General features: G+C 45.5%; 1 protein-coding gene across 11 annotated transcripts; it reads left to right on the top strand.

Moving 5' to 3' along the window:
- The first annotated feature begins 1,588 nt into the window (after positions 1-1,588).
- LOC120375410 lies at positions 1,589-25,190 on the top strand. Of its 11 annotated transcripts, none has more exons than XM_039496034.1 (18): positions 1,589-1,731; positions 2,247-2,329; positions 4,115-4,275; positions 5,809-5,962; positions 7,026-7,201; positions 7,298-7,367; positions 7,989-8,141; positions 9,041-9,376; positions 11,622-11,731; positions 12,351-12,466; positions 15,902-16,031; positions 17,523-17,654; positions 20,548-20,688; positions 21,017-21,054; positions 22,261-22,510; positions 22,838-22,924; positions 23,462-23,578; positions 24,945-25,175. In XM_039496034.1, the coding sequence occupies exons 1-15, from the start codon at positions 1,595-1,597 to the stop codon at positions 22,307-22,309; spliced, it is 1,986 nt and encodes a 661-aa protein (XP_039351968.1). In that variant the 5' UTR covers positions 1,589-1,594; the 3' UTR covers positions 22,310-22,510; positions 22,838-22,924; positions 23,462-23,578; positions 24,945-25,175. The 11 variants fall into 11 exon arrangements, with proteins under 11 accessions (XP_039351968.1, XP_039351969.1, XP_039351967.1 ...); XM_039496035.1 differs by lacking the exon at positions 24,945-25,175 and adding an exon at positions 24,146-24,200; XM_039496033.1 differs by having other exon boundaries at positions 23,462-25,189.
- The last annotated feature ends 79 nt before the right edge of the window (positions 25,191-25,269 follow it).

The raw sequence follows: 25,269 nt of genomic DNA, 5'->3' as shown, positions 1-25,269 counted from the left end.
GTCTGTAGGAGGTCCTCCAGTCCCACGGCTTCAGCAGCAATTGGGCAGTGGGTACGCCAAAGGCATGGGACTGGCGGACCTCCCGCAGGCATGCCACCGAAAGCCACCTGATTGCCGTGCTTTGGGTGGCAAAGTACATAGAGCCGTCCCTGCCTGCAGGGTCAGCTGCTGTAATTCATGGGGAGCATCTCTCAGTACCCTCACCCTGCAGAGACAGCTGCATTGTGAGATGAATATTGCTTGTGTGTGTGAATGGCGAGCTACATTCTGCAAGCTTCCAGAAGGCCCGAATTGTAGCTGGACCAGCCACAACAGGGGTTTTTGGGTCCCACTGGGGCAGAAGTTCATTGACAGTGAGGAGGTGCTCATAGAACTATGGCCTTGAAGGGGCTGTGCTAGGGATGGAAAGGCACCATGCACTTCATAGCCCTTCAGTGCTGAGCCCCTGTCCGTGCAGGGGAACTTGTTTATATTTTAGGTAATGGGTCCCCATAACTTTCCTCTTGCGCCAAAGGCAGAGTCTTCCTTCTCATTCACTCCCCAGTCCATCACCAGATGCATCAGAGGGTGCTTAAGCCCATCAGGCAACAGTTACAAATGCTTAAACCAGTCTGCCTCTCTGGAAATAGCATCAAGCCCCTGGCCTTTTCCTGTTCTCATCAGTACCCTTCCCTCCTGGAGCCAGCCCTCCCAAGGCTTCCTGTTGTCCCTAGCTAGCAATAGGCCTGAGGCAGGAGTTAAAGGGGCCGCCTTTCCCCCCGAGTTCTCATGGAAGGAATGCAGGTAATCAATGGCTACCTTCTCCTCAGCACCAGACTGCCAGTTGTTAGTGTTTCCTGATAAACTGGAAGGAAATAAATTCATTGTAAAAAAAATTGGGAAGGTCTGATCCCAGGAGCACAGCTCTGGAGGGGGCTCTCAGATGCCTCGCTCTGTTATCCCTCAACTAGCCAAGAGAGAGAGCAGAAATATGTATGAAAGTGCAGCCTGCAAGCATGAGCACCAGCTTCCATCACCGGCTTTAGCTGTCAGTGCTGAACTCCCCTTCCATCCACACGCATGCCAGGCCTACAGGGACCATTCCACAGCCCTCCCTACCTGAGTGTGATTAGTGAAGGTGTGGTGGCTAAATGTTCCTCTGGGCTAGGTTGGGGATAAGGAGAAGGGGAGTGCTTAGCCAAGGTGATGGAGGTTGCTAGATGTCCCTGTTATTGGGTATGGAGAAGGCAGTGCCCCTCTGAAGCTCGTCAGTGGTGATTGCATCAGAAATGGTGAGTGCCCCTCCTGCTTTGGATGCTGGAGGCATCAGCACCAATGGAGGAAGTCAATGAGATGCTGTTGATTCCATTTGCAGGCGGCCTTTAGGGTTTCCCTTGTTGGATGTGCAAGGCCAGTCCATCACTAGGTGATATCCTTTCCATGATTCCCCTAATGATACACTAGATAAAAGGGTAACCCAGGCCCCAACCATTCTGCACCATGGTACCATCCCAGGTACCATGGCGGCACTCAGTCACTGATGTTGACACATAGCTCCCTCACCCGGCCATCTCACCTGGTCTTTCTAGCAGTGCTCTTTGTCCTGGGCTTCTTGATGGTTGTGCTGTTCACCCTGGCTATCATGCTGAGGCCCCCCATTTCCAGCCCCAGTCCCATGAACAACTGGAAGCCACGGTGGAGGAGCCTGGGTGAGCCACACATCCCACCCGAGTACATCCTCATTAAAGACAGGTGAGTCTGTCTGCATGCCGGGACTCCGCTAGCTCTGGGGCTTACAAATAGAGGCCTGGGGGACAGAGTGCAAGAGCAATAAAGGAAACGAGCTTCTTACTGCACAGTCCAGGTGGGGTGCTGATCCCTGTTGGCCTTTGGCACTGCACTCCTATCCAACATCAGTGTGATGGGTCCTCAGCTGCACAGAGATGAAGCTTCTCTGCTTCCCCACAGAGTGGTGGTTTCCCCTATTGCACTCCAGGGCCCTCCCATTCACATCTCCACTGGCATCCCCTGCACGGTGCCATCATCTCATTCTTTTTGCATGAATCACTTTGCCTGGTTCTCTGCTCCTTACCCCTCTTACTCCAGAATCAACTAGAAAAATATTAATCTAGTGTCTGAACTGGACTGGTGACACTGCAGCTGCTGCTGCTGCTGGGAGGCTGCACTGGCCTATGAGTGGGTGCATGGAGCGTGCGTGTACTGCTCCACTCATGGATATGCATCACACTCTCTTTTTCTCCCTCCAGCCTTCAGTTCTATGAAGCACTTGGTCCCCGGGGTTCTGGAAGAGGAGCTGATGGCGGAGAGAAAGGAGTTATCCATGGTCCAGGTAAAGCACTTTGTCAAAGGCTAGACTCTCTCCTTTTGACTTGCTCAGACTCATTCCCACCAACTCTGTTCTGTTCTGTTCTCATTCGTGTACCACACCCATACCATAGTATCCCAGTGCCTGCACACTTGGAAACTCATGCCGATGCCCATACATTTGTTGTCACACACTCACTCAGGCTGCCATGTCGCTCAGAGACACAAACATCTAATAGGCTCCTCCTTCCATTCAAACACTTTCTCTCTCCCCAGTGTGGGACAGGAGCCTGCCAGCTGTGTAATGGGTTTAAGAGTCCCCCCAACATACACACCTCGTATTGAGGAGGGTAACCACCCTCTGGATATCTGAGGTGAGGGAGAGATGCACAACATTAAAGAGCAAAGCCAACCTCCTGGAAAATGAGGGCCCTGTATTCTGCTGTTGGCTCTTATGTTCTCTAAGTGCCCAGCAACCTACAGTCTGTCTTCCCCTCCTTCAGTGACATCATCTCAGAGGTGATGGGCTCAAGGTGTGGTTCATGCTAATGCAATAAATTCAGGACCCAGCAGGTGGCACCATCTAGTGTCTCTGGGAACTGCTGTGCTGTAAAAAGCTAAAACTAAGAGCTGAACAAGACACAGTGGGCTGGGGCTGTGGGGCCTGGAACTTCCAAGGGGAGAAGATTCCATGCTCTGTTCAGCAAAGTTCCGTGAAGTACTGAAAAAACAGCACCTGGTGTCTGTGCTCTGTGGCTGTCTTTTTACTGGCCCCTGCTCTAAGGGAGACAGGATGGCTTTTTCATTTCCACTGCCACACAGGTCCTTGGATCCAGGTGTTTGTTCTTTCGCATCTCCTAGAAAAACAATAATAAATATATTGTTATTGTGATTCCAGTTAGGCACTGCACCAACAGTCAGAACATACTAATATGCAAAAGCTGCTGTGGTGTAAACCACACAACCCCAATGGTAATATCAGAGAATGAATGACACTTAGCATTTAACTGGCACTTTTCAGCCACAGGTCTCAAAGCGCATTACAAAGGCTGGTCTCTTTCTCCTTGTGGGAGAGATCAGCAGAATAAGACACATGCAGGAGATGTGACTTAAGGACACACAGGAAGTACAGGGCCGAGTTATGAAAAGACTGTAGCTGGCCCTGTATGCATTCCTTCTGCGCTCCTGCTGAGACTGGGTTTCTGTTCTCCAAACAAGGAAAGGCCAGTGGGGTTGAATCCAATGAGCTTTGTAAAATAAATGTGCAATTCATAGGAACACCACAGCTCTCCTTTCACATACAAAAGTATCTGAGTACATCACCCATATCCACAGATCCATTGGGTCTCCCTTTTCATTTCAGAAGACAGATCCATGGCCGGTTCTTAGTTATTAGAACCCTCAAAGCACTTTATCTAGCCACCCCCATGGTGGGCTTTATCTTGGTCTGCTCCATTCCCTCCAGGTATCTAGCATTGGTTCTGAACCTCACAGTCTTGCCATTGTTAGGTAAAGACCTTCTATTCTGCAGCCACTTGCAGCTCCAGCCACGTGCAACAGCCTCCCTGTATCTCCTGCCTCATCGACTCGACTCTCCTTTCCTTCTTCACACCACACTTCTCTCTCCTCCATTACCGTTTATTGCACCCTGTGAAGCATGCTGGGATGTAGATTGGTGTTAAAGGCCCAGAATGAAATGGTGTATCATGAGATCATAGCCATTTGGAGATTCAGCTGGTGACTCTAAGGAGAGAAATATCTTCAGGCCTTCCAGTCAGCAATGGGAAATGAGAGGTACTTTGTGTTTCAGGCGAGCAGCCCGCACTGAGGGACCTGGAAGATTTCAGCGTCCGCACCCTATATGATAAACTGGAGGACCAAAACCTTCACCTGGCTTCTCAGATGGCAAAACACAGGGTGGATGTGTTGGCCTTTTACAGAGGGATCAGCCAGAGGATCCAGGGTCTGATGGTCAGTATGGAGAGGAGCTTAAGGAAGGGGATCTTGGAACCTTGGACCTTGTAGCATAGATAGTTTACTGGGTAGGAATTGACTCAATATAGCTGCTGTGCCTGAGGATTCCCAATAGCAGCAATGGCCAGAGAGACATGCAGCTGGGCAAGAGATTCCATCCTTCTACTCTCACCTCATTGTGGTTAGCAATGCCTTCATTACCTCTATATAGGCTAGACTACAGCAGCATGCTCTACTTGGAGCTACCCTTGAAAGGCTACCAGGTGCAGCATACAGTTGTCCACTCTCTGAGCAAGGCAGACCAGCAGGAACATATCATTCCGCACTGGCTACCAGTCCACTTCTGGGTGAAGATCAGGGAGCTAGTCACTACAGAGCCTGGAAGTGCCCAGAGCCCACCTCTCTCAGCCAACAGCTTCTCCTAGTGCCCAGTCCCTTGCTTGTAGCTGGAGTGCTTCTATACCTTGTCCCCGGGGTGACACGCATGACAGCCGCCAAAAGGCATTTCCCGGCTTTCACTTCTGGAATTTGCTCCCAGTGGAAATACCTCTGAGCCTGGTCGTGGCTATATAGTAGTGCAGTATTGGATTAAACTCTTTGCTCCAGCTTTTTGCTACCTGTGGGCTCTGGATCCCTGGTACTTAGCCTATTAGCTAGATTTTCAGCGTCTGTTAGGCCTGGTCTGCACTAGAAAGTTGTACCAGCAAAACTGATCCATTTTCAGCACAGCCTCATGATTATCCACCCTTAACAACAAAACCCTCTTCTTTTTTGGGTATTTTTGATCCCTTTGGGGAGAGACATGAGCCTTCTGCCAGTACAGTTTTGTTATCACAATGTCAGTATTGATGCACACATAACTATACTGGTATAAGTGGTCCTCTGGCTGCAATCCCATAATGCAACATTCCTTTCAGGAGTGACCTGTCAAGTAGCACTTTGGAACCCAGCTTCCCCGGGTCACAGTGACCAGAAGTGCAACTCATTTTAAATGCCCAGTGTGGTTTCCATAGCCACAAATGTTTCTGGTACCTGCTACATTTTTGCTGAAAGCATGGCTCCTTGCTTGAATGAGATAAATGAGTCTCATTCTACTGCCTGGTCCAGGAGAGAGGTGCTGGATTTATTTGCACTGTACAGACAGGACCATGGGTGGGCAGCTCTAGTTTTGCAAGGGGCTGCAGTGCATTTGCTCTTACAGAGCAGTTAGGCAGAGCCATGGGGCTCCTGGAATCCTTTCTGGAGCTTCCCAGTGTTCAGGAGATGCACACCCACTGCTGCACCTGTCATTTGGCATACAGAATACTCTTAGACTCTTACTCTAAGCCACACAAAGTTCACCTGATACTATAGTGTCCTTACAAATGCACGTGATCTAGAGTCAAATTCTGCCCGAGGATGCCAGCATGGGACCTGCATGTGAAGGTGGCATTTAGCCCATGGTGTCTGTGTGCTTAGTTGAAGAAGCTAGGAAAGGGAGGAGTGAATACAAGAGCGGTAAAGCATGATGATGCTGTTCTCTGTAACTAGGACATGGTGCAAACTCTGGACTCTGAAGGGCTGAAAGGCCTCTCCAGGCAAAGCATCTCAGTGCATAGAACCCAGGGGAGCACCCAGATGGCCATGGGCATTGGGCGAAATGACGAATTGACCAGCAGAGACTTTAAAGCAATGGGCCACACAGGTGAGAGAACCAGAATGGAGGGAAGGGAGCAGTAGGGTTTGGATGGCAGGTGCTCCATGAGCCATCCACAGCATGGTTAGGAAAGGCATGGTTCATGTAAATGGAGAGAAGAGAGAGCTCAATATCTCAGTTTTCCATGTCACTGTAAGTCACAATTCCCATAGGAATTGATGGCAGCTCCTTAAGTAAGTTCCTTTGAGGAAGAGGCCTATAAAACAGGGTGAAATCTGTAGACATTACTGTAAACCTTAAGAAATTCAATAGGGCATTATCAACTTTTTCCATTGGCTTTATTGGACCCAACCTATAGGATTCCATAGTAGACCTATAATTCTCTATTAAATTCTATGGAATGGCATAAGATAAGTCATAATTCTCCATTCAATTCCACAGAGTACTAATTTTGAGAGCCCCGTAGATATTAACCCTATTAAATGCTAATTTGTAGGGCTCTTCCACAAGGGCTGGAGATGAAATGCGCTGGTTGCACAGTGTTATAGACAGGTATTAAGTACATAAGAATGGCCGCACTGGGTCAGAGCAAAGGTCCATCTAGCCCAGTGTCCTGTCTTCTGATGGTGACCAGTGCCAGACACTTCAGGAATGAACAGAACAGGGCAATTAGCGAATGATCCATCCCTCTGACTATCTTGGTTAAAAGCCATTGATGGACCTATCCTCCATGAACCTATTACTGTCAGCAGTGGTCTGAATTCATAAAGCTCGAGTCAAGCCTGGAACAGGGCTGCCTCCTGAGCTCCCTTTCAAATGAGATGTAAAACTGAGGCTCTACTAAGGTTGTTAGTCCCAACCTCAGTGCCCCAGTCACATCCCAGCTCCGTTAACTCCGCAGAGCTTCTGTACATTCTCCCAGTAGTGTAAGTACAGCATTCTTAGCTTCCTGTCCTAAAATACCATACACTTGTAAACCAAGACCACATTGGCTGCATGTCAGTAGTGGATAAATGAGACTTGCATATAGGTTTTAAAGCACTTGGGAATGAGCGGGGCTTTATAAATGTGTGGAACAATCTTTGATTATTGCTGTTGCTGAATTCATTAGGTGCTGAGTGGCGGGAGGCAACAGAGTTAATGAAAGCTCTGAAAATCCTTCTTGGTAAAGTCCATTATGAGAAGACGATTGTGAAGCAAGAGCCATCACAGCACGTACAGGGACAGGATGGGACAGCAGAATCCAGCCTGGCCAGTCAAAGGAAAGCAGGAGCGGAGGGAGGGCAGGTGAAGAACAGCTGACCCAAAATGGACCTCTGTATTATTCCCAATGGCTTGTGTCTCTGTCCATGTCTATACACTTGGGCCTTGTTTGTCATACAGGATCCTGGCGGGCTCCTGCACTATGGATGCTCTAATAAGAAAGGCCCCTTTGTCACCTGTGAAGAACAAGGTAAGAGCCATGGTTCAGCTGTGGACACGGTAACAATTCAGGGGGTGCTGTGGAGGCTGCTTAGATAGATACTTGGTTAAAGTAATCACCAGAGTGTATGGGTAGCGACACTTTTTCTTTTTTAAATTTTCTTTGGACATTTTATAATTAGTATTCACAGAAAGGTCTTTTTAAAATGGTGGTAAAGTGAAAGAGCATTGCCCAGTAAGCTCCCATTGCACACCAGTCCAAGAAAGGCCCTACAGCACATGGACCCTCGCCCTCAGTGCATAGAACGATATTGTGATGGAGAGAAATCCGCAGGAGCCCTAGCCATTTTGCAGCCATCCACTCAGCAACCACCTCCTGTGAAAGATGTTGGGTGCCACTCCATTGATCAGCCACTAGGTGAATGCTGTCTGGAGAGCCGGACACCATCTAGATATGAAGGAGCATCAGCTCCATGATTCTCTTACCACCTGGGGCTCAGGAGACGCATTCTCTCTAGGCACTACAGTTCTTGCTTGTGGCAATGTGTTACACAGTAACTACCCACCTGTCCAGCCATCTTCATAAAGGCACCTCCTTTCTCCAGGCCTGGAGGTGCTCCTCTAGCTGACATGCCATGTCTGTGTTTCCCAGGTCTAGGTCCTCAGCCTGGGAGGGCCATGCTGGCCTGTCTGACTGAGCTTGAGGTGGAGAGTCTGATGGCAACTTCCCCCCTTGCCAGGACCCTGCGTGAGATCAGGCAGGCTTTGGAGAAGCAGCAGCAGTGTCCTATTGCTTCTGCTGCAGGTAATGAAGCAAAATTCCTCTTGCGTGTCCTGAAGCCTGTGCAGAATGCAAACATGCACAATTGGTGTCGGGAGGAAGAATAATTAATTACGAAGTCCACTCTACATTTGCACCCAGATGAGTGACTCTTACATAGTCTTATACATAAAATATCTTTGCAGTTCATTAACTAGTTTAACATGAGTCATAGCTGGTGGATTGACCTCCCCGGAGAATGAAGTCCTCTGTTGATCCACAGGTACAGCATAAGTATTAGAAGGGCAAGCTTCCCTGGCAGTGTGCCTCAATCCTGGCTGGGAAAGATTAGAGGAAAAGTCAGTCTCTGGGGCCCATTCACCTCTTGGCCTCTGTGCTGAAAATGACAGTAAGAGTGACAGTGCTTAGGGGAGACTGATGATCTCTCTCCTCTGGGGATTGGACATGTCTGAGGCAAGCTGCTAAACCTGAAGCTACAGGGAGCCTTCAACCATGGCTGGGTGGGTGGGAATGGGAAGTACCATGTGACAGTTTGTATATGGAGCCCACAAAAGTGTGGCTTGGCAGCAGACACTGGACACATTTGCCCCAGCCTTCTTTAAAGAACCCAGCAGTTTATAATGGCATAACCCTCTGTGCAGGGTGCCATTACACCTACACTCTGTGCATCCCCAGAAAATATCTCTCTGGAAGCCTGTGATAATGGGAAGGAAATAGCTTGCAGAATTTTAGCTTATTATGGAGAATTTCACAGAGGAAGAAGGAGAGCTGTGGATAGTAGGGGGATGGTGCTAGTTCACAGGTGGAGGACATCCCCAGGGAGCAGGAAATGGTATTGGTTGACAGAGGGAAGAAGACCGCTCCAGGGAGCAGGGAATGATGCTAGATTGCTTACCTGAATTGCTGTGTCTTTTCTTTTCCAGAAGCATATTTGAGTGACAGTTCTCTGAGGTCCACCAGGAATTCATTGGTCACCACAGATCTGGCCAGCTTGTCCCCTCGTCAGTTTGTGGTTTACCGCTTTGGCTGCACTGTGATTCGCCTGCTAAGCAGGGCCTGCTCCCACCCGGCTGTGGTACTCATGTTGGCTCAGACAGTCCCAGACCAAAGCCCAATAGGGGTTCAAGAGGCTCTCCAAAGCCCTGGAGATTCCTACTATGATGCCACCAACAGGTTCCTGTATATATGTTCAGCACGCCTGGAGAATGCTGGGGAATTTATATCCATCCTGCTGAATGCCATGGCATGGATCAAAGCAGGTATGAGTGGCAGCAATCGATGGGAGCAGGGTGTCTGCTATTTATATTCTATCTGTGACTCAGCAGGTGAGGAACAGGTTCTTTTATAGGGATGTCTTCATAGCCCCAATAATTTCTTTGTTGCTTGGTAAGAGTTTGCTGTCTGGGCAAAGTTTGGTTTTCTTTTCTCCTGGACACAGCTCTATCTAGAGTCCTGCAGGGCTGCTCTACGTGACACCACTCACATTATTTCCCTTCCCCAGATGCTTCGAGCCCTTTCTGGCCCTGATACTGAGGCTCAAACTTCAAAGGCCGTGGGCACTCTCCAGCAGTAGGATCACAGCCCAATACAAGGGAGGCTTTCATTGAATGTTTGAATTCTTTGAGAGCCAGGTCTCCAGCCGTTAAAATTATTATTATAATTTGTATTAACATGGTGCCCAGTCATGGACCAGAATCCCATTGTGCAAGGTGCTGCACAAATTCAACATGATAGTCCCTGCCCCCAAAACCCTACAATCTAAATAAATCTTGAAGTCAATGGAGCTATGCTGATTTTCACCAGCTGAGGATTTAGCCTTGATTTCACTCCTATTTTCTATCCCTTTGCGAGCTTCAGAGCTGATAAGTGAACTGGTCTGTTCTTTAAAGGTGTTTGCACAACTGTTTCCATTGCTCCAACTCCTAACTATCATTACATCACTGCAGAAAGCAACTAGTGGTGTTTGTGCTTCACAGTGAATCATTGGCAAGAGAAAGAGAGCGTGCATCTACCCTGTAATTACCATGCAAATCACACATCAAGGAAATGTCAGACCATCACATGCAGAGCTTTGGAATTCAGTGACTCTTCAGAACCACTGTCTATAACTTCAGCTAATGAGTATTAGCAGCCTCTATGTTGCTGTTGAGCTACTGATCTGAAATCAATGGAGGTGAATCCCAAAGCTCCTAGGTCATCCCCAATCTCAAGATTCCCCCCACCCCTCTGGTCACTGAACTTAATTAAGCTTTTCTTTATATCTATATATATATATGTAGAAAATAGGACCAGGTGTATGCTAGATGGGCTGTACATGTCCAGGGATAGTGAAAGTAGCATACATATGCTAGCTGGGTTGGCAGGCTGCTGAGTATCCAGGCTGATTCCTTTTAATTAACTTTAGGATAGCATCATAATGAATCCAAGTTGGACATTCCCCATAAAGAAACATGTTGTTGTTTTTTCTATATACCAGCCAGAGGGGTTGTCTTGGGACTCTGAGTATCAGGTTTGAAATGACTGGAACTATAGGTTCAAATACCATTAAGCTCATTTCAGCCCTTCATCCTTCTGACCAACATGGAGTTTGTCTTAAAAAAACAAGGTCCCATCTTCCCAATGTGGACATCAAGGACTTGCTTCTCTTTTGTGAGAGGCCCTAAAGATCTCATGGCACTTTTTGTAAGAATAGGGGTTTGCCCCAATGTCCGTGGTGAATATCGTTCTCCCACAACTACAGCTTGTCTTTGGTTTGTTGATTACTCCCTTGCATCACTGGAAGGCAGTTACACATATAGGGCTAGATTTTCAGTGGTGATGGGTACCTACCATCACAACTGCAGGTGCTCAGCATTCCTGAAAATCAGACCCATAGAGTGTAGGACATACTTTGAGTTCCATTGGATCACAATGTATTACACACATGTACGATGTTACTGTGGCATTTTGAACATTATACAGTCAGATCAACCAACTTCATCCTATACCATTACAATGTGTAATTCTCTGTTTGCAATGAGGCGAGGATTTTTGTTTATTTATCTCTCTCGCTCTCTCTTTCTCTGTTTAATCTCTTTCTAATTAGCATTAGTAAAGGAGAAAGGAGTTATTGTTTCTAGTTGTAGTTGTCCCGTGGTTCCACCAGCCCCAATCCCTTTGACACGATAGGTCTGTGTACTGTGGGGATGTGTCTCTAAAAATTTGTACTGCTTTTAAACCTAGTTCATGAAAACTAGTTGTTAAACCCAACTGCAGTGTTTGGGGAAACTTCCTTAGTGTGTATCGAGATCCTATGTCTCTCACTGTCATCCTCCATTCTTTCTAAAACTATTTCTGCTGGACAAATGCTTTGGTTACTTTTGCCTTTGCTGCTCTTTTTTCTGCTATCATGTGTGCTCAGTGGAGTGGCTAAAGAGGTTATACTATTGTATTAAAAGGACTGTGATCGCTAAAGATGAGTGGTGTGAATGGGGTGTGATTCTGTCTACTTTTGTCTTTCTCCAGGATCTACAGCAGCTGCCACTGCTCATTCTTGCTTTCAGATGGAACTCAACAAAGGCATCACAGCTCTAGCCAATGCCTTTTTCCAATGTTCCTGGGCAGCAGTAGAGAAGGTAGTTGAGATTATGTGACTTCCATTAGCAGCAGTGACAATCACACATGCAGATCAAGGAGATAGTGGATTAGAGCAGTGTGAAATGTGCTCCAATCCACCCAAATTTTGCCTGGTTTAGCTTGGTTTGTTGAACATTCAGACTTCATGCAAGGTTTGTTGATGCATTAAAGAACCTTCTAAGCATACCTGGGGCTGATTTAAGGTTTTGACTTGAAGTCATTACACTTTAGCAGGTTTGCATGGTATCAGCACCAAGCTCAGAGGTGCTGCTGAGTTTCACTTTTAACACCCAAAAGTGAAACATGGCCCAGGAAGCATGAATGGCAATAATTCTGCAATGAGAGGCAGCCAATCCTCATCAGGTTCATTAGTTAATTTCCCTGAAGGACTTTTGCAGTATTCAGTGTGATCAGAGAGGAAATGTTGCTCTTTTGATTGACCCTCTGATGTTCACACCTTGATTGAGAGTCTGTGTGTCTGATTTTTTCAGATGTGCTGAATACCCACAATTCCTGCTGAAATCAGTGGAAGAGTGCAGGTATTCAGCATCTCTGGAAATAAGGCTCTGGAATTGTGACCCCCATGGGTTGTTTCCTTTCTCTTGTTGCTCATTTTAGGATCCTGCAGAAGATAAACCATCCACTTGCTTTGACTCCCAGACAATATTTGAAGAACTTCTGAGCATCCGAATGTCGCCAGATCCCCAATTCCTTGAGAAATCCCAACATGAGAGGTACTGGAGATCAACACACAGTTAAAAACAATTATGAGCCATATCAACTGGGAGGAAGAATTGAATCAGAAAAATGTGGATGATAATCAGGAGCTGTTTAAGAACGCTTTACTAGATGTCGCAAAAGACACAATTCCACAGTCAAGGAAGAAGGCTGTATTGGTTAAAAACCAACCTAGTTTAGAGGGGAAGTAAAGGCAGCTAGCTAGCTAGATATAGATATAGATAATTGAAAAAAGGGAAAACTTATAATAGTGAACATAAATCAGAAGTTGGGAATTGTAGAAAAAAAATTAAGGAAAGGGACACAAGGAGAAATCTATGGCCAGTAGAGCTAAGGACAATATGAAGAGGTTTGGGTGGGTTTTTTTAAAGTATATGAGGAACAAAAAGAATCCTGTCAGTGGAATTGGTCCATTAGCAGATGGAAATACTAGAATTATCAATAATAATCAGAAAAGGCAGAATTGTTCAATAAATATTTCTGTTCTGTATTTGAGAAAAGACAGTGGAAGTAGTCTCATTGTATGATAACACTCTTTCCATTCCACTAATATCTCAGGATGATGTTAAACTAGAGATACTAAAGGTAGATATGTTTAAATCAGTCAGTCAAGATAAGTTGCATCCAAGAATTTTAAAAGAGCTGGCAGTGGACAACATTAATGTTGATTTTCAATAATTCTTGGGACACTGGAAACTGGAAGAAACTGGAAGAAAGCTAATGTGCCACTATTTTAAAATGGTAAATGAGATGGCCCGGGTAGTTATAGTCCTGACAGTCTGACATTGATCCCAGGCAAGATAATTGAGTAGCTGATCAGAGACTAAATTAATAAAGAATTAATGAAGGGTAATATTTTAATGCCAGCCAACATGGATTTATGGAAAATAGATCCTGTCAAGCTAACTTGATATCTTTTTTGATGAAATTACAAGTTTGGTTGATAAACGTAATAGTGTTGATGCAACATACTTAGACTTCTGAGAGGCATTGGACTTGGTACCACATGACAGTTTGATTTAAAAAAACTAGAACAATATAAAATTAATATGGCCCACATCAAACGGATTAAACTAGCTAACTGATAGGTCTCAAAGTATAATTTTCAATGGGGAATGATCATTGAGCAGGTGTTTCTAATGGGGTCCCAAAGGGACCTGTTCTTGTCCCTACTCTGTTTAATATTTGTAATGACCTGGAAGAAAAGAAAAAATATCACTGATAAAGTTTGCAGATGACACAAAATTGGGGCAATGGTAAATAGTGTAGAATGCAGATCATTGATACAGAGCAATCTGGATCTCTTGGTAAATTGGGTGCAAGCAAACAATATGAATTTTAATATAGCTAAACATAAATGTATACCTCTAGGAACAAAGAACATAGACCATACCTACAAGATGGGGGGCTCTATGCTGGGCAGCAGACACTCTGAAAAAGATTTGGGGGCCGTAGTGGATAATTAGCAGAACATAAGCTCCCAGTGCAATACTGTGGTCATAAGGACTAATGTGATCCTTGGAATCATACAGGGAGAATCTCAATTAGGAGCAGAGAGGTTATTTTACCTCTGTATTTGGTACTGGTGCAACCACTGCTGGAATAGAGTGTCCTGCTGTGGTGTCCACAATTCAAGAAGGCAGTTGATAAATTGGAGCGGGTTCAGAGAAGAGCCACAAGAATGATTAAAGGATTAGAAAACCTGCCTTATAGTGATAGAATCAAGGAGCTCACTCTACTTAGTTTAGCAAAGAGAAGATTAAGGGGTGGCACTGCTGACTTGATCACAGTATAGAAGTACCTATATCGGGAATAAATATTTAATAATGGACTCTTTGGTCTAGCAGAGCAAGGAATAACAGAATCCAATGGCTGGAAGTTGAAGCTAGACAAATTCAGACTGGAAATAAGGCATACATTTTTAACAGTGAGAGGAATTAATCATTGGAACAATTTACTCAGGGTCCTAGTGGGTTCTCTGTCACTGACAATTTTTACATCAAGATAGGGTGTTTCTCTAAAAGATCTGCTCTAGGAATTATTTTGAGGAAGTTCTCTGGCCTCTATTATACCGGAGGTCAGACTAGATGATCACAATGATCTCCTCTGGCCTTGGAATCTGTGAATCTATTAATTGCGCCATATGGAATTACAGAGCAAAACTGCTGTACATTCCTATATTGAGTTTTTGCCTAATTAGATAATTGGCATATATCTCTCCTACTCTTGTGTTAGACTACTTTGCTTCTGCTTTCAAAGTTGCGTTTGGATACAGATCAAAGCCATGAGTACAGCTGTTGCCACTGATATTGCATCCAAGCTGAGTTTCTGACTATGAGCCCTGGAAAGGAGCCCAGAGAATGCTTTGTGTGCAGTGAGAGAGGTGTGGTCTAGTGGTCTGCGCACTCTAGGATTCTAATAATCAAGCAAGTGACTTACCCTCCCCCATCTGAGTCTCAATTTTCCCATTTGCAAAAATGGGGCTAATATGACTTATTTATTTCACACCAGGGGGTGTGAGGTGTATTTAATTAATATTTGTAAAGTACTTTTAAAAAGTTTTAATGAGAATGAGAGATGTAGCAGTTCCTTCTTCAGTCTGCTGGGAAGAGTTCTGTGAACCAAATAACACTGCAGGCTTTCTGCAATGATTTATTAAAAGAGCTACCACTAAAAATGGGCAGCGTAACTTGAGGGTGATGTGGCAACTATCTACAGGTACATGAAGGTTCTAATACCAAGGGGGGAGGAGGATTACGATAGGATGGACCATTGAAGGAATAACAAAATGAGACTGAGCTAAGTAATATTTAAGCTGAATAGCAGGGGGAAATTCCCAACAATTTGCAGTATTAGACTGTCTTCTCAAAAAAAAATGGTGAAGTCTCATTGCTTGCTTTTGGTTCCACCCCTTATGCTACATGAATGTTCTCTATAGGACAAATTTCACAGTGTCCTTATGTTGCATGGACCTGCAAAAGATGCCCAAAATATACCAAACCCACCCAGGGTCAAGGGAGAGTTGGAACATGGAGGATATTGAGTAGCTTTGTTAGTTGTAGTAATTTTTTCTGGACAAAGAAAACTATGAAGTAGTTAGATCTTGCTCTACTGAAGCTATGTGGACCCTAGGGAATAGGGTGGATTCAGACCCCGAGCCACAACTTCAAAGCACTGTCTACACAGCTGTTTTTACAGCACTAGCACAAGCCCTGCTAGCTCAAATCTATAGAGCTGGGCTGTGTAGACATACCCTATCAAACTTGCTTCCAGGCTTGCGATGAGATTGCAAGTGAATCAGTTCACTCTTTCATCCTCTTTCCCCAACTCCCTTCCTGTCTATTGCAGGTGAAGAAGGAATTAAAATGGAGACTCTGGAAGGTGATCAGAGGAGTCATACTGGAAGTACATGTTGTGTTTTCTGTGTCTAGGTTGCAACATTACCAATGTTTTCAGCTTCAGGCGGAGATTCAGGAGATGATGGAAAGTTCAAGGACAAAAGGAGCAATGAAGTGGAGTGGTGAGGGGGATAAGAGAAATGCAGATTCCTCTGGCATTCAGGTCAGTTGCTCATAGGCTGTGGGCCTGTATCATAGGGTGACCCCATGTGGCATGCTGTCCTGCAGCCATGACATGACAGGCCCACCCATTTTACTTTCCATCGTTCAGAGTCCCCAGAAACAGTCCAAAGTGTCCTTGAGTACAAATGGCCCTTGTGGGGATAATTTACTACAGAAGAAAAAGTCATGCACATTACAAATACCAACACTGTAATCCAGGCAATACATCAAATATTGCTCCAGCGTTCCATGCCCCAGCTCTCCGGCCCAGCCCTCCTCACCTCACCCCCACTTTGACCCCCGCCAGCACTCCAGCACCATGCCCCCCCTCTTCCTTCAGAGCAGCCTCTTTGGCCCGCTGGCTTCAGCTTTCTGGTTCCAAGAGCCAGAAAACATCTTCCTCTGCTGCTCTCAGCCTCCAGCCTTTTCTGGCCTTGATTGTCTGAGGTTCAGGAAGAACAGCAGGCTAGACCCTCCACTGGCTCCCTGATAATTACTCCCTCTTTCCAGAGAGGGTGTGCTGAGAACTTTCTGCTCTCTGCAGCTTTCCCCAAAGACCCCCCTCCAGTCTCCCGACTTTTCTTAAATGACACTCACCGGGTCTTTCCCTGACACTCACCGGGTCTTTATAGCCTCTGGTGCTACTCACCCTCTTAAGTGACCAAACCAGGATCCTCAATTGTGGCTCAAGAGGGCTATACCTACTTCATTCACAGGTGCCAGCCAACGTGTGATAATCTGATTCTCCTTCAGCTCATTCAGTTCTTCCCTGATGTTATTCCATCAATGTAGGTGGAATTACTCCTAATTTTTCAGCAGCATAAGAGAGAGGAGAATTAGACCCTTATATATTGAAGAAGTTGAATTTATGACATTTTCTCTTCATTTTTCAGTCTTTTATTTTAAAATTTCCACCATACTGATAGCCACCAGGGCTTTTGGGTGCCTCAGTTTTGAGGTGCCCAGTTTAACACCTCCTAAAAGGGTGTGAAGTTCTGAAAGTGCCAAGCAGCTGCACTCTGGAAATCAGGCCCCTTGAAAGATGGGCACCCAACATTTCTAGTAAGTTTTAAAAGCTTTGTTAGTATGACAGACAGATTTACAGACCAGCCAACTCTTAGTAGAGAATAGGTGACCCCCCCCCAGAGTCACTGCTTCACCACTCTCTATTGTCACTCTTGGTAAGAGAGCCTGGGGACTCTCCTCACAGCCATTGCTCTGTTACTCTTTCTTCTTGATGGCATTACAGCATCTGTGACCTCCCACATGGCTTGCACCTCTGACTCCTGTTGGGAAAGGCTGCAATTAGGTAGTGTGAGCTCACCAACACTATTTATTTATATATATTTATTCCACCTCTGCATCCAAGCGCTGTGTATTTCCATGTGGAAAGGATCAGGGCTTCAGTTCCTTTGAATGTCAATTGACTTGGTTGTACATTGGAGGGCTCTTTGACTGAAGGGTCTCAATAGTCTGTGTTGTCTTGTGGAAGGTTGCGAAGCTAGAGAAGATGCTGGATGGGCTGAATGAGGAGTTCTTCCAGCTTACAGTGCAGGCCTTGACAATCCAGAAGGAGGAGGAACTACTGGACCAGAAGCTCAGAATCCAGGAGGAATCATTTGCGGTATGAACCACTTTTCATGGACTTGGTGCATTTACCAAACTTCACAGAGGTGTCCACAACAGCTCACCTTCAACTTGGTGCAGCACCTAATGCACAGTGCCTTCTGTGCTGCAAATGGTGAGGGTGAAGAGCCAGACTAAGTGAACAGTTCAGACATCCCTGAACCAGTTGTCTCCTTTCCTGCAGACCCATCAACTACAGTATCATTAGTTCAGTTCATCAGAGAAGGGGAAAGATTTTCCTCCAGGATAAAGTCTTTTGTCATGCAGTTTGCCTTGTATGGTTGTGTTCCCATCACTTAGTCTTCTGTTGTGACACAAATGGCATAGCATCATGCAGCATGCAGGCTGACAACCCTGTGCTCCAGGAATCTAGCCCCAGAATATAGGTGGCAACAGAAGGTCAGAAATTTACCTATGCAGATCCAGCCAAACAAGATATCTGCTGAAACACGGGGAAAAGGAGAAGAAAGCTGGTCTTGGATTCTGCAAACTTGTTGAACTTTGTGGTCATTAACAGAACTTAAGCTTCTCTAGGCCCCTAGCAGGGCATACTGTGATCTAGAAGTTGGATAACTTTGTAACATGTATGTGGGTCTCCATAATATCAGCTTTTGCTAGAACAGTAAGGCTGTGTAGACTAGTGGTTAGAGCAGGGAACAGCACCAGGACTCTTCAGTTCCATTACCAGATCTTTGCCTGGCTCCATGTATGATCTTGGACTAATCACTTTACTTCTCTGTCCCTCAGTTTCTGCATCCATAAAATGGGCTATAAGTGATACTTTCACAGCAGTTGTGAAATTTAATTCATTGGAACATGTAAAACACTTTGCACACTTTTATTTTGCTATAGAAGTATCGAAAGGTATAATTAATTACAGTCCAAACATTGCATGGAGCTACAGAGTCCAGATTAAATTGCAGCTTTCCAGAGCCCTCTGTAGAAAACTTGGGAAAACATTCAGTTGAGAACTAGTCCTACTCCTGTCTCTCATTTCTTGGTGTTCTTTTCCTTGATGTCTTGTCACAGCGAGCAGTTGCATGAATATAAGATTTCTGTTTCCTAAGAGCTCATCTGTTAGAGCTTTCTGTTTGTATCATCACAAATAGTTGCTGTGGAGATGGATTATGAAGCAACGAAGGTTTGTGACTTACAGTGGGGATTAACCAGCAGGAGAATGAAGATCCTGGTTCTCTTTATGCAAATATGGGAATGGCTTCTACATGGAATATATTCCTGGAGGTGGCTGTGAATCTTTAATAGATGATGACCAGTTTTATATAGTACATATAGACATATCTGAGCTAGTTTTTATCCAATTAACTCAAAAAGCAACTACACAGACTTCAGTGCTGCCACATCTTCACTGCTATCAGTGCCCAAGCTAACTAGATGAAAGCTAGCTCAGGTACGTCTATGTACATTCTGCAATCACACCTCTGATTGCAGTGTAGACTTACCCACTGAATCTGGGTCTTAGGATTGATTCCCTATAAGTGAAGGATGATAATAGTTGCAAGTCAATAGCATTTTTGAACCCTTGATCTTGCTGTGCTTTATAAAGGTGGGTATTGTACAGACATGTGATTGACAGTTTTTCACTTGCTCAAGATCACTAGAATCCAGGTCTCCTGGTCCTAAGTGCTACGTTCTAGCCCTAAGCCAGGCTGCCTCAGGAAAGATGTAGCTGCTAGTTGCTGCTGTCTGACTCCATGGGAGTGTGCTGTTTTATTTTACATTTTTATGGCAGACGCTGGGCAGGATTCATGAGGAGGAAGCACAACACTTCACAGAGCAGCTGGAATCCTGGGCTGCGAAGAGAGACCAGGCCCAGTTGCTGGAAATTAAGAAGAGCTGTGTTGCTCAGAGAATTAAAGACACAGAATCTGAGCTGTTTCATCTTCTGCAAATCACAGCGGCCACCAGCTCATCTCCTGAAGGAGCCCAGCAATCCTTTTGTACCAGCTAAAAGCATCCAACTGATGATGTTCCATCATTGCTGTGGCGAACAGACCTGTGAAAACATAGGCACCTAGTTTCCATGGGACATTCATACATGTACATACACACAGTGACATGCTGGTACATATATGAGGCTACACAACCTTCACCCCACACATATGCATCATGTGGGTTATATGGGCACATATCGGCAGATAAATATATGCACAGAAACAAGGACACTAATGGATACAGTTTGATACAAATACATATGTTCATGAACATAGGTGTTCACATGTACACTGATAGATGCATGCTGTAGTTCCTACATATATACACTCTTTACAGCTGTGAAGGCATAGACTCACTGTTAATCATCCATAATTGTGCAGGGTTGAAAATATCAATGTTCTTAACTTATATCAGTGTTCTGAATGTACCACTCTCAATCAATAAGACAAAAAGAGAGTAGGAAATTAGACTCTTCACATACATTGTAGGAAATCCCTGCCCCTCAGCAAAATAAATTATGTACATCTCATGCAGGCTCTACCCTTAAGGTTATTTGTTTTCCTGGAAAAAAAAGGTGCTTTCATCCTATCTGGTCTGAATTTTAATAGCTTAGGAACATTAACTCAAGCAGAAATGTGTCTGACTTCTGCAGTGTGGACTGCAGCCTCCTCCTCCCTCCCTTTCTCCCCAGGTGTCTTCAGATCTCTTCCAGGTAAGGTATAGTAAGGTAAAGCTGCCTGGCTGGGAGCCAGCATAACACCTTGGCAACCCACACAGGCAGGTGCCTGCTAGTAGATTCCAGCAGCCTCAACCAGGCCCCTTTAATTGATAGAAACTATATTTATTCAGCTGTCGCCTCAGGAAGAGGCTTTTGAGCCCTGCAGGTTTCTAAGCACAAACAAATGTTTACAGGGCACTTCTGCATGGCATATCTACAGGTGGCGTCGTCAGTGAGAGAAACAGGGCACATTGGCACCTGGCAGCCGGGACAGACGTGCTCAGTTTGGCTTTTACAAGGTGGCTGCCTGGTCAGATGTAAAGGAATTTCAGGGTCCTTCCCCCTGGGGGATGTTTTTCAGGTACCTACCCCTCTTAGACGTTGTTTCCCTCACTCATTCTGTGCCTTGGTTCTGACTTTCCTGGGCCTGCACAGGCAAACTTGGAACATGGTGTCTGGTTACCGTTGCAGCTCTGTCTTGGGGGAACATAGCCACTTATCAGCACCCAGGAGGAGCTTTTAGCAAAGGACAGGGCGGGAGGAGGCTATGGAACAACTTGGCTAAGAGCAAACACCTAACTCAGAGCAGTCACAGGGATGACTTAGGCCAGGCTCTGGAATTGCTTTTCTGTGTTAGTATATAATAGTGGGAAAGTTGTCACTGGTCTCTTGCCTTCTTTTTTTTTTAGGTTATTGGTAGAAATGTTTGTAACGGTCCTTCATGGAGGTAAGTGACTTGCCAGCCTTGGATTTCTGTTGTCTCCTACATGTCCATAAGGAACTTAGTCACTCAGGACAAAAGAGGCAGTAAAGCTAGCATTCCTGTCCCCCCTCGGTATACTGCTTTTGGCAGGGAAAAAAATAAAATATTGCATAGAAAGTGATTTTCTTTTTCAAAATTTCCTACAAAAAATACTTGGTATTTTTTGTCCAGCTCTACTGTTAGGAGAAGGTAAGTGAAAAGTTTCCTGGGTGAAATTTTCAAAAATGCCTAAGTGACTTGGGAGCCCAAATTGCATTTTCAAAAGTGATTTAGGCCCAGATTTTTAAAAGGTATTTAGGCATTACTAGGCTCAGCCTTGCAATCGCTAACTGAGTCAGGCACCTAAATCTCATTTTCAAAAGGTATTTAGGCCATTAAGAGCCAAAATCCCCTTGACAGTTGATGAGATTTAGGATCCTATGTGTTTAATCACATTTTAAAATTACATTTAGACTCCTTAATCAGTAAGACATTGCAAAGCTGAGTGCTGCTGTGCCTAAATACCTTTAAAAATCTGGCCCTAAGGGCCTGAAGGAGCTTGGTCATAACCTAAACTATAGGTCACCCTAGAACTGTGAAAAATTCACACCCTGTGCTCTGCTGTTAGGTTGATTTAATCCCCACTGTAGACAAGTGTCGCTTCTGTAAGTCATTCAAATCCAGAACAAAAAAGGAGAGAGACATCTGTCTCAGGGCACTCCTGATGGAGTCGGTGCTGACTCCGGCACCAGAGCACAGGTCTGACTCGGCCCCGAGCAGTGCAGCATCAGTACAGAGTGCCCCGCTGGTGCCATCTACGAGCCGGCACCGATTCCCCTCCCCGGCCCTGACCCCGGCCAGGGATTCCAAGATGTCTGCAAGGAGAAGATCTCCCACATCCCGTAAGGGAAAGGAGAGAAACGGAGGAGAGCCAAGACCCATAATGGGTGGCTCAACACCTCCATCAGGGAGTCGGGCCCCAACTCATGTTAAGTGGTCAAGCCCCTCCCTTACTATGCCTTCCACTCCGGACATTGACGAGGGCCTCCGTCAACTCGAAGTCCCATCGACGCCCGAGGCTCTGCAGGCAGCGCAGGAGATCCTGACTCTACTGGTGCCACCCACACCGGCTCCTCTATCAGGGAGATTCTACTGACGACCGTCCTGCTCCAAATCCCGGTCCTGCTCTAGATCCCAGTCCAGGTCAAGCAGCGTGAGGCATAGATCGCTAGTCTACTGACACAGATACGGCAAATGCCAAAGATCCCTGGGGTCCTGCGGGAGGAACTCGTCCTGATCGAATAGGTTGGAGTCGAGGCACAGCGGTCTACGGATACTGCTAAGGGAAAAACTTCCGGCACTGGTGCATGTGACAAGCACACACACCTAATATGGAATGGACATGAGCAACCCATCTTGAAGAACACCAGTTACGGAAAAGGTAACTATCTTTTCCCCTCTCATCCAGAATTCAACCATCCCCTAAAGTGACTCCTGCTGGGAGAGGCTAAGCCAGAATAGCTTAGAGAGAAAGCTTTTGGTTTTGTGCCAAGCTCCCAGCCAGGCTGACAAGATGGGGGGAAAGGGAGACAGTTGTACTGAGGCTCCAAGCTCAATATCTGTAACTGGGGTGAAATGGGGGCAAAATGGTAGGGGTGGGGACTCAGTGAACATGATGTACCAGAGCCCCATGTTTCTCTCGATGGGCCTGCTCCCAGCGGCCACAACCAGTTTAAGTTTTGCCCATGAATTATGTCTTTCTCAACAGAAAACGAAAAGACCCTTTTTAACATTCACTGCAAAGTCCAGCTTCTCCTGGAGAGCATCAAACACTGCTGTGGCTATGAGAATGAAGGTAGGGTGGGTCACTGTGCCTTTCCAGGGGCCCCGTCTTGTTACAGCTGTGCTTGACTATGCAGTTTGACACTAGACCGGGTTTCTGCTGACTTTCACTTTCAGGGTGGGGGCATCATCAAGCCTTTCAAGGTTGAAGTCTGAGAGAATGTCCACGCTAACTACCTGCAGATTTACAAACTTTTTACCACAGATAGTCCAGTTCAAATCAGGCCACAGGCGCCAACCTCTGGTGCTCTTGCATGTAATCCCATGTATAGTTGCATACAAAAGCTCCAAGTTACCATGGTCTCAGTGTGACATAACAGGAAGCCAATGTCTCTAAGGAGGCCCCATGAACTTGTTAAATCACATGAAATAAGCTAGTAAGATGTATGTTTCTAGTTACCGGTTATGGATTCTAGCTGGTCCTGTGCAGGTTTTTATGCTCAGAACAAGAAAGATTTTCATTTTAGAGATGGGCCTGATCATACTCCTCCTGCTCCCAGACTTCATTTGCTCGCTGGTCTTCAGCCCTTATCTGCGCCATGCTTTGCAGGTGAAATCGAGCTGGCAGACGTGAGTGGCCAGGTGAAGAATTTGCTTCAGAACCAACATTGCTATGCCTCAGAGCTTCTGAGCGAGAGAGAGACCTGTGTACTCCTCAGTGTCACACGTAGGTACAGCATTGTCAGTCCCGCGAGAAGAAAATGCCTCTGCATTTTGGCCACTGACGTTTTGATGACTAGCAAAAGAAATGGGGGGCTTGTAAAGGAACGCAGCACTTGGAGGGCATGGTGACAGCTCTCCCTAGCATTCCAAATGGGAGTAGTGAGATCTCCTACATCCTCTTTAGGGTGACCAGATGTTCTGATTTTATAGAGACAGTCCCAAGTTTGAGGTCTTTTTCTTATATAGGCTCCTATTACCCACCACCCCATCCCAATTTTTCACATTTGCTGTCTAGTCACCCTAATCCTCTAACACTTTGCCACTCAAGACGTGGTACAGGGCATGGTGACCATTCTCCTTTGTGATAGGCACCGTCACACCTCTAGCCTACAACAAGGGTCCTGGAGTTGCAGAGCACTTCCCAGACTTATTCACAGGTGCTGTCTATGCTTCAAGCATGTTCATGAGTGTTCCCCAGCATTGTGAGAGAGGTTTCCATTCAAGACCAAAGTGACTTATCTTGATCAGTCCCTTCTGTAGCCTCTTCAGAGAAAAACAACAGATTTTACAGTTTCAGGTTATACAGCACCTTTCATCTGCAGATCTTACAGCCCTTTGCAAAGCAGGTATTATCACCCCTCTTTTTTCAGATGGGGAAACAGAGGTAAGGAGATGTTATGGTTGAAATGTTCAATAAGGATTAATTTGGGGGTTTCCCAACCCAAGCTATGCATTTCTTAATAGGCATCAGGTTTCAAATAAACAAAAGGATGCATTTCTTCACACAATGCACAGTCAACCTGTGGAACCCCTTGCCAGGGGATGTTGTGAAGGCCAAGACTATAACAGGGTTCAAAAAATAACTTGATAAACTCATGGAGAATAGGTCCATCAATGGCTATTAGCCAGGATGGGAAGGGATGATGTCCCTAGCCTCAGTTAGCCATAGGCTGGGAATTAGTGACAGGGGATGGATCACTTGTTCTGTTCATTCCCTCTGGTGGCACCTGGCATTGACCACTGTTGGAAGACAGGATACTGGGCTAGATGGACCTTTGGTCTGACCCACTATAGCCGTTCTTATGTTCTTATGTTCTCAGAGATGCTGAGCACCTATAACGGCAGTCAAAGTCAATGGGAGCTGCAGGTGCTCAGCACTTTCTGACTATCAAGTCCAATGTGTCTAAAGTTGTGCACCTCCAATCAGAGGCCACTTCTGAAAAATTTGGCCTGAATGACTAGCCCAAAGCTATACAGTGAGTAACTGTCACATTAAGATTTCCTGGTGCCTAGTCCCAATTCTGGCCACTAGATAGTGCATCCTCAGGATAAATATTTCTCTCTTTATGAAATTCCTTTGTCCCTTGCAGGTGGTGAAGGTTCTTCAGAGGTAATATTTACACCACTACTGAAAGATGAAGGAGTTATTAACCCTAAGTTCCTTGGTAAGTAGTGCTACTGAGCTAGATGGTCTTATGAGACTGATATATGAAGCTTGTTAGAATGTTGGGTTTATTTCCAAGATAAAACAAGATACCATCTCAGCTGTATTGCTCGGGAAGGGATCAAAGCCCAAGCCAAGAGAGAAAGATTTAAACTTGCAGTCAGAAATATTTCTTTGCAGTTTCTTGGAGCCAAACTGGCATTGTGAGAGGGCAGCTGGCCTATCTTAGAGGGGATGAGACAGCTCAGATT

The sequence above is a fragment of the Mauremys reevesii genome, linkage group 12 (genome assembly GCF_016161935.1).
Source record: "Mauremys reevesii isolate NIE-2019 linkage group 12, ASM1616193v1, whole genome shotgun sequence".
Classification (NCBI taxonomy): Eukaryota; Metazoa; Chordata; order Testudines; family Geoemydidae; genus Mauremys; species Mauremys reevesii.
Note: the sequence above shows the minus strand (reverse complement) of the source record. Positions and strands in the feature narration are given on the sequence as shown.